The 15,618-nt window shown below is 41.1% G+C and overlaps 1 protein-coding gene across 1 annotated transcript in view; it reads right to left on the minus strand.

The window, feature by feature from the left end:
• Window positions 1–937: 937 nt before the first annotated feature.
• The window catches only part of LOC149165600 (uncharacterized), a 46,148-nt gene continuing 31,467 nt past the window's right edge, over window positions 938–15,618 (minus strand). The window contains exon 3 of the mRNA XM_089429876.1: window positions 938–1,084. Coding sequence (XP_089286002.1) covers window positions 938–1,084 — 147 coding nt within the window. The remainder of the gene's footprint in view (window positions 1,085–15,618) is intronic.

Consider the following 15,618-nt stretch of genomic DNA (forward strand, 5'->3'; position numbering starts at 1 on the left):
ATCCATTACAAGCCATTGCGGAGTAACATTTTCAACACCTTTTTCGTGTGGCTACTCTGTTACTCGATTATCTTCCTCCATTTTCTAAAAAATTGGTTCTGACCCTTGCGGGTTGATACCAACAACAACATTTTCTTCCAACGGATTTGTGCGAACAACATCAGCCATAGTTTCTTCAACTTTCCCCTCGGTCGACACTAGTTCTTATGTAATAGTGTCGACCATGAGTCCTTTGATTTTCCCAATTTTTCCACCAGTTGACAATGGTTCTTGTGTGAGAGTTTCGATGATGGTGCCCTTAGCCATCCCTACAAATTTTAGTATCGGGGGAGAGATATTTTCTTTCACTGAGCGTCTAGGGGAGAAAATTTTTCTTGCCCCTCTTGGCAGGGAGGCAAAAAGCGGAAAGCGGAGAACGAGGGATATCCTCGTCAATTTCCATCCTTTTAGCACATGTTGTTTCAATGCTTTCTTCTTCCCCTGGCTGTTCCACACTTTCCTTCTCCTTTTCTTCATGTGTCACCTGTTTTTCCGTTTCAGCCGCTTACTCGGTAGTCGATGTTGGTTCTTGTGTACCAACATCGACTACATCTTCCACCTCTTCCACTGGTTTCTCCATCACTTTGGAAGACAACGCTGGTTCTTGTGTAACAACATCGCCTACAATTTCTTTCACTGCCGGTAATTCTTCCATTAGTTTAGTGGTCGATGATGGTTCTTGTGTAACAATGTCGACTAAACTTCCTTCCACTTCCATTTCTCCTGCTTCTAGGTCAGCAGTTGATGTTGGTTCTTGTGTAGCAGCACCACTTGCACCCCTTTTTACCTTCATTACTTCTTCTTCCAAGTTAGCAGTCGATACTAGTTCTTGTGTAGCAACATCATCTACAACCCCTTCCTCTATTGGCGATTCTGTTGCAGCCTGCTTCGTCACCAATTATTCGACAAATGAAGTTGGTTCTTGTGTAACAGCATCGTCTACAGCTTCTTCCTCTGCCACTAATTCCTCTTCCTCTCTTGCTGGCATCATGGCTGCAAGTTCCTCTTCTGCTAATTCAGTGAATTGTGGCCAAGCCACGGAAGTCTATGACATGGCATGCACCAGCAACAACCTGAAAAGCACGTGGTTTGTGAGGACCTCCAATGGTTTACATGACCGACGAGAAGATCGTGCCATTAACTGAAGGTTATTCCATAAGAAATATGGCATATCTAGATAATGCACATGACGGAACCGAAGGCATGAAAAAAGTTTAAAATGGTATTTGAACAAGGTAGCGAGCCGACCTTCACAAGTAATGTATCGCACCACAAAGTACATGATCTCGACCCATGGATGTGGGAAGGATTTCCAATTGTATCCCCTTCCCTTTTGAACCATGGTTTCTCCTGCCTACAAGAATAATTCCAGAAATTTTGGTAAGGGCGATTTCCAGGCGAACCATTTCTTCCCACCTTGCGGCAACCCGCTGATAGTCGAGATAATTTCCTCTGTGATAGGAATGTCTAGCCCACGAACTCTGGAATAATTCCTGTCCAAGTTCAATGCAAATTCCATTGTAACGACTTCATCAAATCCCTGCAACCTCCCAAAATAGGTATGCCATCCCACATTTTAAAAAACCTGCCATACATCCAGATGACGTCGAACCTATGTTGTGTCTTCTGGTTGATGCCTAACATCTTGCCCACCCATTCTGCAAGTTTCTCTGTAGCAGCAAAACCATTGAGGAGAGTGTTAGCTGGTAAAGTTGTGATGAAAGGGATTACGGTTGCAAAGGATGTGGTGAAAGGGAAATCTGGGCAGATATTATGGGAAAAACCCATGGTGGATTATGGTAAATAATGAAATTATTACAACGCATTGGGAAGGACTGTAATTCAATACAATTGTACATAGTTCAAGTTCCAATGCGTATGGATAAATGCACAAGGTATGGTGGGGATCAGAATGATGATGTGGAATGTACGAGTTGGTGTGAGGTTCAACAACGATAATGACAAATCATCATTTCTATTAAATACGACATGTTTAACATTAATACGATAAACGCCTGCAAACCCACCCCCCCCCCCCCCCCCCACCCAACTAAGGGATGACCGTCCATGTTCATGACTAGTCATGTCATAGGTGAAATATCAATCAAATCCACGAATTCGATTGGGGATGTACCTGGTGTATAATTTCCCAATGTAGATCAATAGATTATGCAATATACTAAAGCAAAATACAAGATCTACTTCTACAACAAACTTGTGGAAGCTTAATCGAATATGAGAAAGATCAAATAGAACACATATAACTGAGAATGAGAAAGCAATCAAACATGAACACAAAAGAATACTCTGGGGAAAGCCTCAGCTAAAAACCCTGATCTCTGTAATATCATACAAGTGGAAATATGTTCAGATTACAGAAAGCTTTAGCTCACAAACCATCCAGCTGTCAATACAATCGAACAATACAACTCACACACTGAATAGACACAACATATGCCTTCCCTTAGCTCTCCAAGCCTCCTATTTCCTTGCGCAGTTTCTCTTGGGGTCCAATGCTGCCACTTGTGTGAATTGGCCTCATCACACAACCATCAAACTCAAAAGTAACTACACAATCTCCAAGGAATGAATTCCTTCTGCATGCAAGAGATATCCTCCATGGAATATTCCTGCAACTAATAGTACACAGTCCCATCACCTGATCTCAATTGGGTCTTTGATTGAATTGACATGCATGAGTTATTTATGAGAGAATATTCAGTTATCTGAAGTGCAGCAGTTACATGCACGCATGCATTAACTAACTGAACTCACAATAAGTTCCACAAACTATTGGAACTAATCTAACTGGACTTAACTCAGATAACTGAGCTAACTAATTACAACTCAAAGTACAACTCATCCTGATCTCCTTAATCAAGGGATAAATTCCTCAATCAATGGAGAAACTGTTGCATGTCTTCACATAGACTTCATATTTGATTTCCTACAACTAATTAACTCAAGATGAATTATTTAATTATTTTATAATCAACTGCTAAGATCAAATTCGAATTTTAATTCTCAATTTTAGTTCAGGGACTAACTAAAATTGGAATGTATCCTGAAATTCTATTTATAGCAGTGATATTTTTAGCACTTCTATTTTTAGCATTTCTTGTTGCTATTTTCAACACTCCCTCTCAACAAGAAAGGGATTATTAGTAACCCCAATCCTGTCTTTGTGGAACTCGAACTTGCATTTTGACAATGCCTTAGTCAAAATATCTGCATCTTGTTCCTTGGTCGAAACATATAACAACAACACGATCCTCTTGACCACACAACCTCGAAGATGATGTTACTGGATATCAATGTGCTTGGACCTGTCGTGAAAAATTGGATTCTCAGAGAGTTTGATACAACTCTAATTGTCGTAGTAGATCATAGTTGGATCCATCCTGTGACCAAACAATCCCACTAGAATCTTCCGCATCCAAATGGCCTCACATGCTGCCTGATTGGCAGCCATGTATTCAGCCTCTTCTGAGCTAAGTGCAACTGATCTCTAATTCCTACTGTACCAGGAAACTGCAACTAAACCAAGTGTTGGCTGGATAAATCGTTCTTGCGGACAAGACCAATCTCCCTAGTATCAACAGATATCTAGCAACAAGTAGGACAAGCAAATCTACCTTTCTCTAAATATATTGCGATTCATTAATAAAAACTAAGAGGTGTTTTAGACCCTACCTTAAGTCCAACGCTAGTTTGTGGCAGCCACGCTTCGACTGTCCGAAAGAGTTTCCTTTTGAGAACCTGCAATCACAAACAAGCACACATCAAATAACACCTGCATAGCTAATATAATAAATCATATTCATCATGGTGATCAAGGAATCCATGAAATAAACCATAAAACACAACTTATTGAGAAAAATAAACTTTATTGTATTAACTTTGAAAATAGAAGAACTTTACAACCTTTGGTGCCTTGACGTTGTACAAGCTCCTCCCAGGGTCCGAAACACGAATCTACTCTACTTTGACAAGCCTCACACTCTTCCAAATGAGATCAACAAGTTATGTAATCTTTCCTCACAAAAGCTCAACTAGGAAGACTAAGTTCCAGCAGCATTTCACCTCAAAAATCTTCAGCTTTCAACCTCCCCAGTAACCAACCCAATGCTTCATTTTATAGTGCAAAGGAAGGAGGTTACAGGTTCACCTATGAAGGGATGGAGTCCTCCTTCAAAGGGATAAGCTCCTCACATCAAGGGGTTAGCTCCTTAAGGTATGGGATGCATGAACATTAAAGGAGTGATCTTGCCACCTCAAGATTCCTTCTAGAAGCTTCCAGAAATGACTCAAAGTGAGTTTTTAAGGATGTACTTGCACCTTTTTGACTTTTACAGGGGTTCGCACCCATTACACAGAGACAGAGCCGTCAGGTACATAGGGGACATGACCAGTAGGTGCAGGACCGCAGGTAATGCTAAGAGAAAGTGCAGAACCAGAGTTTTAGAGACTTTGAAGGGCTTTCTCTTATTTTCAAGGCTTGACATGAAGAACTAAGGTTTAAGACTTGCAAAGGAGGAAAGTATGAGTGGTGATAGACTCACACTGATTGCAGAATGTCATGGTGACAATATTTTGTGCAACAGATTGCCCCCTAAAGTGCGAAGTCTGTAATAGATGAGGATAGCATTTGTCATCTAAGAAGAGTAAAGTACTTTATCATTTCAAGGATCATCCTTTGGACACCCTGGTTGGTACCTGTAAAAATATTCAATACAAAATATATATATGTGAACATATCATCGCTGAGGTAGGCATTCCCATGCTCAGATGAAAACTGACTAGAAAACTAAGTAAACTACTCTGATATAGGAATGATTTTGTAATACATCATAAGTATAGACATATGTAGACACAGTATGGGTGCAACCATATGTTTATGAATAGTCCACTGTATAATGAATAACAAAATTCCTCGCAGCCTGGATGGTGGAAACTAGATCCAGGGTCTTGATTTTTGCTTCCCGAACTAGTACGATTCTATCCATGTGAATGAATGTGTCCAAGTCGAACATGGTAGAAACCACTTGATTACCAGTCAATGATGTGAACTATTAACAAGTGTGAGAGAAACCACCAGTAATGTCAATGGCTCTCAAAGTACTCAGTAAAACCCATGAAATGTGAATAGATGAGCTGATGTCGAACATGTCATAGAATCCTTTGACCGAATGTCAATGATGCAACCTGTCGTCAAAGGCGAGAAACTTACCATTGAGGCATGTAGATTCCAAGGTACTGATGATTTCTAGATCATATTTATAGATAATGAGCTGAAGTCGATAGAAAGTGTTCCGTCGTAGGCAAGCCCACAACACGAAATCATAGATCAAGTTTGAAGAAATATATTTGGCAAGGACTAACTCAGGGATGGTCAAGATGGATGATAGATATTTTGCAGATGAATGGTTTATTTGAACTGACATATTGAACACATAATGACACTGCAGATGATTTTGTGACAATTGACCCAAAGCTAATACCCAGAAACCGGCTGAAGACTTTCAATATGGTTTGATTAACTGTTAGGCAAAGGATTTCCCAACCCAGGTGAACAAAAAGTGTCGTGTTCAAGAGTGGTTAAATGCTTTTCTAAAACACAAAGTATAACAAATAGGTTCATTTTTCTCTCTTTTCCCCCACCATTTATAGCAAGTACCTCTTTATTTTTGACAAGCTTGAGGAGGATAACATTTGCTTGGTTATAAGCCATCCTTCAAATGAGTCCAACTTAGTTTAAAATTCGAACCCTAAGAAGGAATGGTTCGTTCCTGTTTAAAATTGAACAGGTCCTTTACTGTTAAATTTTAACGAGTCCAATATAGGAGAAACTTGGTGTTTTTCAATTTTAGGGAGTCAGAAGAAAAACTTAAGAAAACTCCATGGTTGTCCTTTTTCGTAAATTTGTGTCCCCCAAGCCCGAAAAAGTATAAAATAATACTTGAGAGAACCGCTTGACCATTACGATCAAGGAGTACTTTTCATAACTAATGTCCCTGATCCAAAAAAGAAAAAAAGCAATCAAAGACACGTTGTTTTATAACCAATATCGAACTTGAAATGACAAAATTCTGACAATCTTTTCATGTTTATGCGGTCAGAAAAGAGCTGTAAGTGGACCGTCCTTTTAATTCCGTTTTAACGAGTTCAAAAAGAAAAGACTCGGCAATCTTTTCATATTTTACGAGTCAGAAAAGAGCTTAAAGAGGACTCCAATGTTTTTTGTTGAAAATGATCAATTTTCCCTTAAAAATCCAATATTCTGCACAAAAACTCAAACATTACTCATACCTGTTTAAAATAAATAAAAATGCATCAAAAAGTTACCTTTTTAAAGTGAAAAATAAACAAATTAAAAATTCATTTATTCAAAAAAGCTTATAAAAAGGGCTTTTGTAAATTCATTTTTACCGTTTGACTTCAGAGTGAGAAGAGAGAGCTTTTGGGTAAGAAACTTCCTGTGAAGATTGCGGAAAATCTGTCCGTTGGAATCGAAAACCGTCAGCTCCAGGTAATCCACATCATCCTTATCTTGCATTTCAATCGTTTGCATTTCGTTTTTAGGCTTCCATTTTGATTTTTAAGGGAAAAATTAGTTTAGAAATCCGCTCGTGGGGGTCCGCAGGCGCAACATGCGGACCCTGTGGACCCCGACTTTTTCTACAAAGGAAAGAGTCAGGGTTCCGCACCTTTTGCTTAGGAAGAGTGTGGACCTACGTACTATCCCTAACTGGTGGGTGCGGACCCCGCGAAATAGGTTTTAAAACTTCAATTTTTCCATTTTTGCCCAAAATTTTTTTGAACTAAAATGTTCTAATATGTCTTTTGTGCAATGTAGGACATACAAAATGCTTATTCGAAGGGAACACGAGCACGCATATGTGGACCTTGCCGCAATAAATCATCAACCCTCATTGGATGCATTGAGAGCATGCAGACTATTTAAATTCTGGGCCATACCTGGCATGAGGGCCCAAGTAGACTTTTTGCAATGGCTGGTAGACAGTTGGAACATACAGGATCGGTGTTTCATTATTGGTGGCCACTGGCTTGAAATTGAGCTAGAGGACTTTTATTTCTTGACTGGTTTGCCAAAGAGAGGTGAACGATTATCTCTATTCGGGACTAGGCCAGGTGGCCAGTCTGTCGATAGTCTCCGACTAGAGTTTTGTAATGACCAAACAAAGGACAAAGGGATCGATATCAAAACTATCTCCCGTCCTGAACTTAAAGTGATTGCATTTACTGTCACCAGACTCTGTGGAAGCGCAGCACTGCATGTAGCTACCGGATCCCAAATGCAAATGGCAGTAGACTGTTATCGAGGCACCATCTTCAACTGGTGCGAAGCTGTGTTGGCGAATGTAAAAGGCCAACTAACTAGAGCAAAGAATGGACAACTAAAAAACTTTGGATATGGTTTCCTAGTTGTGAGCTTTGGTCTAGAGAGGGTCCCGATGTTGGTCCCACAGTAGCTCTCCATTGAGGTTGGACTTCCCCGAGAGCCTAAGTTAATGTGTTGGGTTGCAGTTATGGCCCGTCATCCTGAGGAGGGTTCAGAGGTTGTTCGATTTCTGCCTGAGTATTTTCATTGGTTGGAGAACCAACTTTTTGTGATTCAGGATTTTCCATATGCTGGGATGGATTATCGTGGTGACCCAGACATGACTCTTCCACCAGGAGAGCAGTGGGATGATTCAGGTAAAATCATTCTCAACATTTTCTAAGTTTTAACTAATTTTTTTGTTTTGTTTTTAAATCGTCCAAAACTGATAATAAAAGTTTCAAATGCAGATGTGGGTCCACGGCGACTAGCCGCTCTCCGACCCTATGAGAGGAGACACCCAGCTGCAGCAGTACCGACCCCACGGGACGAATCTACAGAGACCCTGACTGAATTGGAAAATCATCTAGAGCGTTTGACAACAGATATTCCAGAGACTAGCATAGATGATATTCCACTTAGGTTACAGCGCTATGTGATTGGGGTCCCAGGACCTTTCAGGAGGTTCCTTTGTAGGGTGGCCCGAGCAGTGGTTTCTGTTAACACCCAGGTTGTTCCCTTTGACTCCCAAGGGAATACGGCTGGGGTAACCACTAACCAATCTTTGGATTACAGCTTCTAGCCAAACTGTAATCAGAGAGGGCTCTCTCTTTAAGGTTTGTCTCTGTTTTGTGAAGATTTTAGGCTAGTTATGAATTCAGGGTTTGGTTTTGTGTTTTGGTTAAGGGATGTCTTCTGTACCTAAGGTGGAAATCTTCAGATAATTCTAGTCCATTGGGTAATGGAGTCTGCGGCTACAGGTTGTCTGAGGGATTGAGTTGAGTTGCTGAAACTGCAAGGCCATTTAAATACATCATGAAACAAAATTGAAATTGTGATTATGAGGTGTGTTTAACCAGTGAAAAGCAATTAAGAATTCTCCACTAAGTTGGGGGTGTAAGAAAGAGATATATTGCACAGGAGGAAACTTGAATTCCTGAAACAACAATCACTGTGAAAGATATAGTTTGGAGGTGCAGCAGTTAAGAATTACACCCTATGACTATAACTGAAGAAAGACATTTATAATAGCATGGATTGAGTTCAGGGTACTCTGTGAATAAATCCTGGAACTATTCTTTTTCTCTACCATTAACTATGAAAAACAGAAACATGAATGAGCTATGAAAGGATAACAAAAAAAACACATAACGAAGAGTTTTTAAGGAAAACGTATTGTGCCATGAAGTACGCAGGAATCCTGTAACATTCAGCAAAACACCACAATGACTCAGATAACGCAGGGCTTTGGAAATTCCATCAGCCTTTGTATTAATACCCTGAAAATTTACAGCATAAGAAACTCTAGAAGAGAAATCAACAACAACCCCTGCAAACTTATGCGAGGGGGAATATATACAAACAGTCATACAAAATATCTGAAGCGTTGAGTCATCTGAGAAATAAATATGTTCACCAACTTGTACAGAACAACAGATAAGAAGTTATTACAGCTTTGAATACAACATAAATGCTCTTCAATTCTGTCAGAAGACTTTTTGACCTTTGGAGGCCACTGAGTCGGTTGAATGTTCTGTTATAAATGATGAATGACGTGTCTTTGTAGCTCTGTCCTCCTGTAGCTTTTCGGCCCTGTCACCTGTGACTGTCAGTGCTGCTTTAGTGGCCGAATAGTTTTGCTGAGTTGGCTCAGCCCATTCTTCTCCATACATGCTGATTTTATCAAAATTTTCCTGTGCATGATAACTTATATATTTCAATGAGAAAACTTGATTACAGGCTCTGGTTTTACAATATTAATTGTATCATTTTGGTCCAGACTTCCTGTGTGGGAAATTGATGTCTTAGAATTGCCTCTAAAGTCTCATCTGCCTCTGTGTATTTATAGAAATTTGGAGGCACTTCAAACAAATGTTTGATCTCATCCATGATGAAAAATAGGTTCTCAACCCTGTTGTAGAGACTCTGCCCTGATGCTGGCCCTGATTCTTCTGAAGTGCTGGGTCTTTCTGTAATCTGATTTGTAGCAAATGTGTTGACCCTTTTGGCATAATTTTCATGGGAAAGTAGTCTTCCTGCACTGTTCAGTAAGCTAGGAAGACCTCTGTTCTGCAATGCCACAAATTTGTCCATGAATTTATTAACCTCTGTCTGCATATCCTGGCTTCTTCTTTCTAGTGTTTGCACCAGGCTTCTTAGTGTTAGGACTCTTTTTATTAGCAAAATGGTCTCAGTCCTGTTGGAAATTCCCATTGTTGCCAGCTGAGCACTTGTTCTGTTATTAAGCACATTGATCATTCTATTGGCAACCTCAGGCATATTGCCTAGAGATGCCCTTGCTCTTTGGATTTCTCTATGTGCTTTCCCTATAAGCTCTATTTGCTCATGAATGGTCTCAATGTATTGCCATTGGTCAGTGATGGATTGGCCAATATTGGCCCATAAGACTGTTTTGAGCTCAGCCACTACTTTATCAAGTGTGAGCTCTTTCTCCAGCTCCTTTATCTTCTCTTTGAGAGCCTTTATCTCTCTTCCTTTCTCAGCAACACTTTGTTTTGATTTATCATATCTTTCATTCAACTTGACTAAATTTTCCCTGGCCTCATTTAATTCTGCCATTTGGGCTTCCAGGGCTTGGATTTCATTTCTCAGTTTCTGCATGTCCAGGCTTGGAGCCTGCTCTGTTGTTGGCGCTGGTGCTGATGTGGAAGACGCCGCCTGTTCTGTCCGTTCAGTGGGAGGAGCAGTAGTTTGAGGAGGCTCCTCAAGGTTGATTATCTCTGGAGGAGGCTGAGATGTTTGTCCTCCTTATTTTTGTTGTAATGCTGCCTGTAGTGCAGCCTCTGATTCTCCCAATTTCTCCTATGTCTGGATCAGCTGTTTGTATAATGACACCAGCATAGCTGCTGCATCTTGGTCATGTCTCAGCTGGGCAACTTCTCCAGTTTGTGGGTGAATGGTTGCTGGGACTTTTACCATTTTCCTTAGTGCTGCCATATCTGCATCTCTTAACTTCAATAATGCTTGTACAGCCTTGATGTCCTTGGGATCATGCCCAAGTTCTATGATTATCTCCTCTAAGGCTTTGATTCTATTGTCCTTTGCTTGAGAGGATGCTCTCTCCAACTCAAGTTGGGCAGCTGTATTATTTAGGCTATTTTCTAGCCTATAGTTCACCAATGTCTTATCTGCCAAGGAGGCATACACCATCTCACCCGTTTGCTTATGTAATTCGATTTGATCCATTGGGTGGATGTCCTTGGCAAGGACCTCAAGGTTGGTCCTTATGTAATCTGCAGCTGACTGCGGCTGCAACACTGCTGGCGTAAAATGGCTCATGATCATTTTGCCCTCCTGGACATCATATGCAGACATTAGTCTTTGCTGGTTAGTGGGAGCCATTTTCAACAAATGATTATATAGCTGTATTCTTATGGGCTCATTCCTCTTCTTTATATCAATGAATTGTTGCTTGATGCCCAGTTCACCTCCTCTTTGCTGGCTTGAGGAGCTGACTTCTCCTCCGATCATCCTCTCTTGTTCCTGCTGGAAGGAACTTGCAGATGCCTCCATACTAGGTGGGCCCATGCCCAAAGATTGCCCTATAGGCATTTCTTCCTCTGAGAGGGGATTCATTCTGTGTCTTTTCTCCCCTTGAGTTGTTGATGTTGTGAGGGGAGTCTCTCTGTCCCTCTTTCTACTTATGTCTTCTTTTTGTGGGGTTTGGAGGACTGAGGCCTCCACTGTTGTCTCCTGCCTAGGAGGCAGAGTGTCCTGAGCTTGCTGCCCGGTGGATTTTGGGGCCTGTGATGTTTGCTCTTGTTGCACTGGCTGTTCCTTTTTTTGCTGCCCCCCTTGTTGCTGTTGTACCTGTGGCTGTTGCTGCACTTCCTGCTGCTGTACCTGTTCATGAGGTGGCTGCTCTGGCTCCATCTCTTTCTCTTTGCCTTTGCCAGAGGTTTGATCAGTAGCTTTGGCTGCTTGCTGATGTGCTGTGGAGGATGAGGCAGCTGCTCCCACTTGAGTGCCTGGAAGAGCAAATACCTGTGCACAAAGCTCTAAGTCAGCCATCTTTTAGAGATTTTTAACTGCTCTTTGATTTAATTCTTCTTGTGTGACAGCTTCCTCTAAGGTGCCTCTCCTCCACTTTATTTGATTTGCATATTTTTCTATGTGAGGCAACCTTACGTGGTCATAACTGGCCAGCCTATACTTGACCCTTCTTAAAGTTATGAAGTGATTGGGGTCATAAGGTTTCCAAAGGAAACTGGTCTGTAGGCCAAGGGATTCTAGCATTCTGTCTGCTTCTTGCCAACCTTCCTCCCTTTTGTTGTAAATGAAGTGGCCTAATTGGTTTCTTACTTTGAGCTGTGCTTTCTTGCCTTTGCCTGAAAAATGTAGCACATCAGCATTCCCAAACTGCCTGAAGTATTCAAGGGCAAACAATCTCATGGGCACATATTTGGGCAATCTGTATGGGGGCAACTCACACCCATATATTCTGATGACTGTGTGGTTTTGGTAATAGTACCAATCCCCAATGCTGTATGCTTTAGATAACTGAAGGACTCTCTGCATCTCATCAGTTAGTCTTGGAGGAGGTGAGCTCATAAGCAAAGACATGGCTGGGTGGATGAAGAGGTCTATAAACTCACAATAAGTGTATGGAGAACAAGATCTGCAGTGGAAAGCAGAGGACCAATAGACTACTGACCTTGGATTGCCTTGTGCATCCACTCTTTTCACAACAAAAGGAAATTTCTCATGTTGATAATATAAGATTAAGTGGTAGATATAGGAGGTGTATCTGAACACCCTTTCTCTTGACAAGTTCATCAATTGCTCATGTATTTTATCAGATATGTAGGTGGCATAGTCATAGCAGATTGGAGACTTGCCAGGGGAAAACATGAGCATCATCACCAGCACAGTTTCATCAACAAACTCAATTGAATTATAGCCCAGAATGGGACTGATCATGTCTACAAGGTCCCTGCCCAATTGGTTGAGGTAAACATGAGAAATGGGAGGGTACTTCACGGTGTCAGAGTCAATGTACAATTGATTTAGTTTGGTGACCTGAGCATTTGTCAATTTAGCTCCTTGCTTTATCAGATCAATCAGTGATAAAGGAACTAATTTCTTCTCAATTTTGAAGTGCAGCATCTCTCTGATGGCTTCAGGGGTGACATAGAAAACAACTGAGCCTGAAGGGTCAATCACAGCCCTCTGAGTGGCGTCGTAGCAGTCAGCGCATAGGTGGATTAGGTCAGGGAACTGGTTGACCTGAGGGAGCTTGAAGATAGGGAGGAAAGAATCCCAAATGCCCAATACATCTGTTCCAGTCTCATGTTTAATCTTCAATTCGTTTAACAAGTGGATGTGGTACTTGCTGTGCATTAGCATTTCTTCTGATATTTGATAATCCAGGTCTGCTAATGGTTTCCATTCCAATTCTCTCTGAGGGGCATTTAATGGAGCAATATTCAAGGCTACAGGAGCTACTGGTGCATCCATGGTTACTTTAGGATTATGTTGGTATGAACTGGTGTTACTGTGCAGAGCAACACAAAGGAGTATTTCTTGGAAAGAGAGGTGATTTACTGAGGAACAGAGGATAAAATGGCAATGGCAGCAATTGAAATACTGCACAAAGCACTGATAGGGCAAATGCTTGGCCTTAAAAACTCTCTTTACGGTGAATTGGTGCAGCTTGGGTTCTCAGTTCACGAATGCGCGAACTAACTGTATGTTTTGTGAAAACTCGGGTAAACAAGGCTCCATAGGCGCATTTCGACTTCACAACTGAAAATGGAGGCTAGCCACAGGGGATTTAGCGGTAAACACAGTGTTTTCTTACTCTTTAAGCTATTGTTGGAGAATGCAGGATAAAACCAGGCGCAGAGGGAATGACTGGGATAAATACCTGGTAAACTGTCGGCAATAGTCACAAATGCAGGTGGAATTGGCGCACCAACGGTCCTCGGGTCGAATTCAGCAGGTTGACGCTTGTTTGGTCATAAAATAATGCAGAGGTGCCACAGTTGTTTTTTGCAAAAGTAATGAAAAACACGATTTTTCGGCCAAAATATGGATTTTTGGGTTATTTGGTGCTTTTTTTAGATGACGTCAACATGACGTCATCAGGTGGGGTCAAGGTCGGATGACGTCAGCATGACGTCATCGAGTGACGTGGCGGCTTGAGAGTGGTCCACGAGGATGATGAGGTGGCAGGCAGGTCAGAGCAGTGGCGGACGGGGGCGCTGACACGGCGGTGATGTAGCAGTGACGCGGTAATGATGTGGTAGTGACGTTGGCAAGGCGGGTTCACAAAAACCGGAAACGGTTTCCGGTATAATATCGCACCGCTCTCTATACGGAAGCGGAATTGTCAGAGGGCGCTCCGATACGATTTGGGGGTGACGCGTGGCAGAGGCCTGACGTCACCCTCTGACAAATTTCGGAAGGTAACTTACGGACGTCGGGCCCGGTCCGAAATGCATGAGAGCCGTCAGATGAAAAGGGCCAGATCCGACGGTCGACGGATTGTTAAGGTGCCAGGTTGATACAGACGTGGGCGGGGATTAAAATAATATATTTGTTTGAAAAGCGCACCCAGCGGGACTGTGGACTTTGGCGAATTTGTATGACTTTTCAATGTATTTTATCAAAATGCGCATTGCGCCAATACTTTGGGTAAAATGGGAAAAGTGGGTTTTTATGTATATTTTGCAAATGAAGCGGGTTAGGGGTGAAAATGGGGTTTTTTACAAGGTTCTTTAGTAAATGAAGGGGTTAATGGTTTAGATAACTTCTGAAGGGGGAAGAGGGGTAGGGTTTGGGTTCTTAAACTGACCAGATGTCAATTTAATCCCTGACTGTGAACATACGGCTATAATGCCAGGGGGGAAGGGATATTTATAGAATGCTTGGGGTTTATACACCATAGTGTTTATAATAATAGGGAAAGGGTAACATAAGGGTTTTAGATAATAAGAAGTTAGGGGTTAATATGAATGGAAGAGGTGAATGAGGAGTGATATCACTAAGTTTATATAAAAACAACTTAGCTTAGGGAGTAGATCAAAATGAAAAGAATTTTACACAAGAAATGTGGCTTTTAAAAAACAAGAACCACCATAAGACCTTGAATTCTTCCATGAACAGAACTGGTGAAGGGATGTTAGTTAATGAATAGTGAAGTGGGGAAATGGAGTTAGTCATGCTCCTTTGCTTTGCTGCAACATGATGGAGAAGAGGAGCTTCTCTATCTACTGATGTTCCTTTATGCTAGACCAGCAAAACTCATTTGAAAGTAATAACATTTCTGCAACCCCATCTGCCTACCCATCTACTTGCCTAGCATTTTTTGTTTCTTCATGGAGGGTGCACTTAGACTTGCAGACCCTTATGTGCCTTTTCTTTTCTTTTGGCTTTTTCTTTTGATTCTCTATCTCAGGCTACCCTTATTGCTTCCAAAGTCCCAGATTAAGCAGTTGGGAACCTTACTTCTCTACCTAGCTACTGGTCTGCCAAGATTAAACAGTTTGGACAGACTTCTTTCTCTATTCTACAACAGAAAATTGAAACATGGCATGATCCAGATTAAGCTGTTGGACCATCCATCAAAATTGAGTCAACATCAAGCTATATACACATGTTGCCTTTCCTTGAAAATATGGGATCTTTGCATCACCAAAGCAGAGCATATTTGGAACTTTATTTTCCAATCATGAAATATGAAACCTATTGGTATAGGTAGCTAACAGTTTCTTATCGTGATCATCACCAGTGATAGGATGATTGCCTTTGTAGACTCATACGACATTTTTTCTTTTTGTACTATCATTTTTGTCGATCATAAGGGGTTTTTTAACCTATGATCGAAGATGATGTATATTTGACACACTTCTATGCTATGCTATATCACTATTACTAGCTATCTTATATAACATGTTATGGAATGTTTTTAAATTTACTGTTTGATTATTTCAATTGTCTATTTAACATTCGAGAAGCAATTGCATCTGCTAATGTATTTAAATATCTTGGAATAT

This window comes from Pinus tabuliformis, chromosome 5_1, assembly GCF_031772625.1.
Source record: "Pinus tabuliformis cultivar Carrire ecotype Pingquan chromosome 5_1, CPIR1, whole genome shotgun sequence".
NCBI lineage: Eukaryota > Viridiplantae > Streptophyta > Pinopsida > Pinales > Pinaceae > Pinus > Pinus tabuliformis.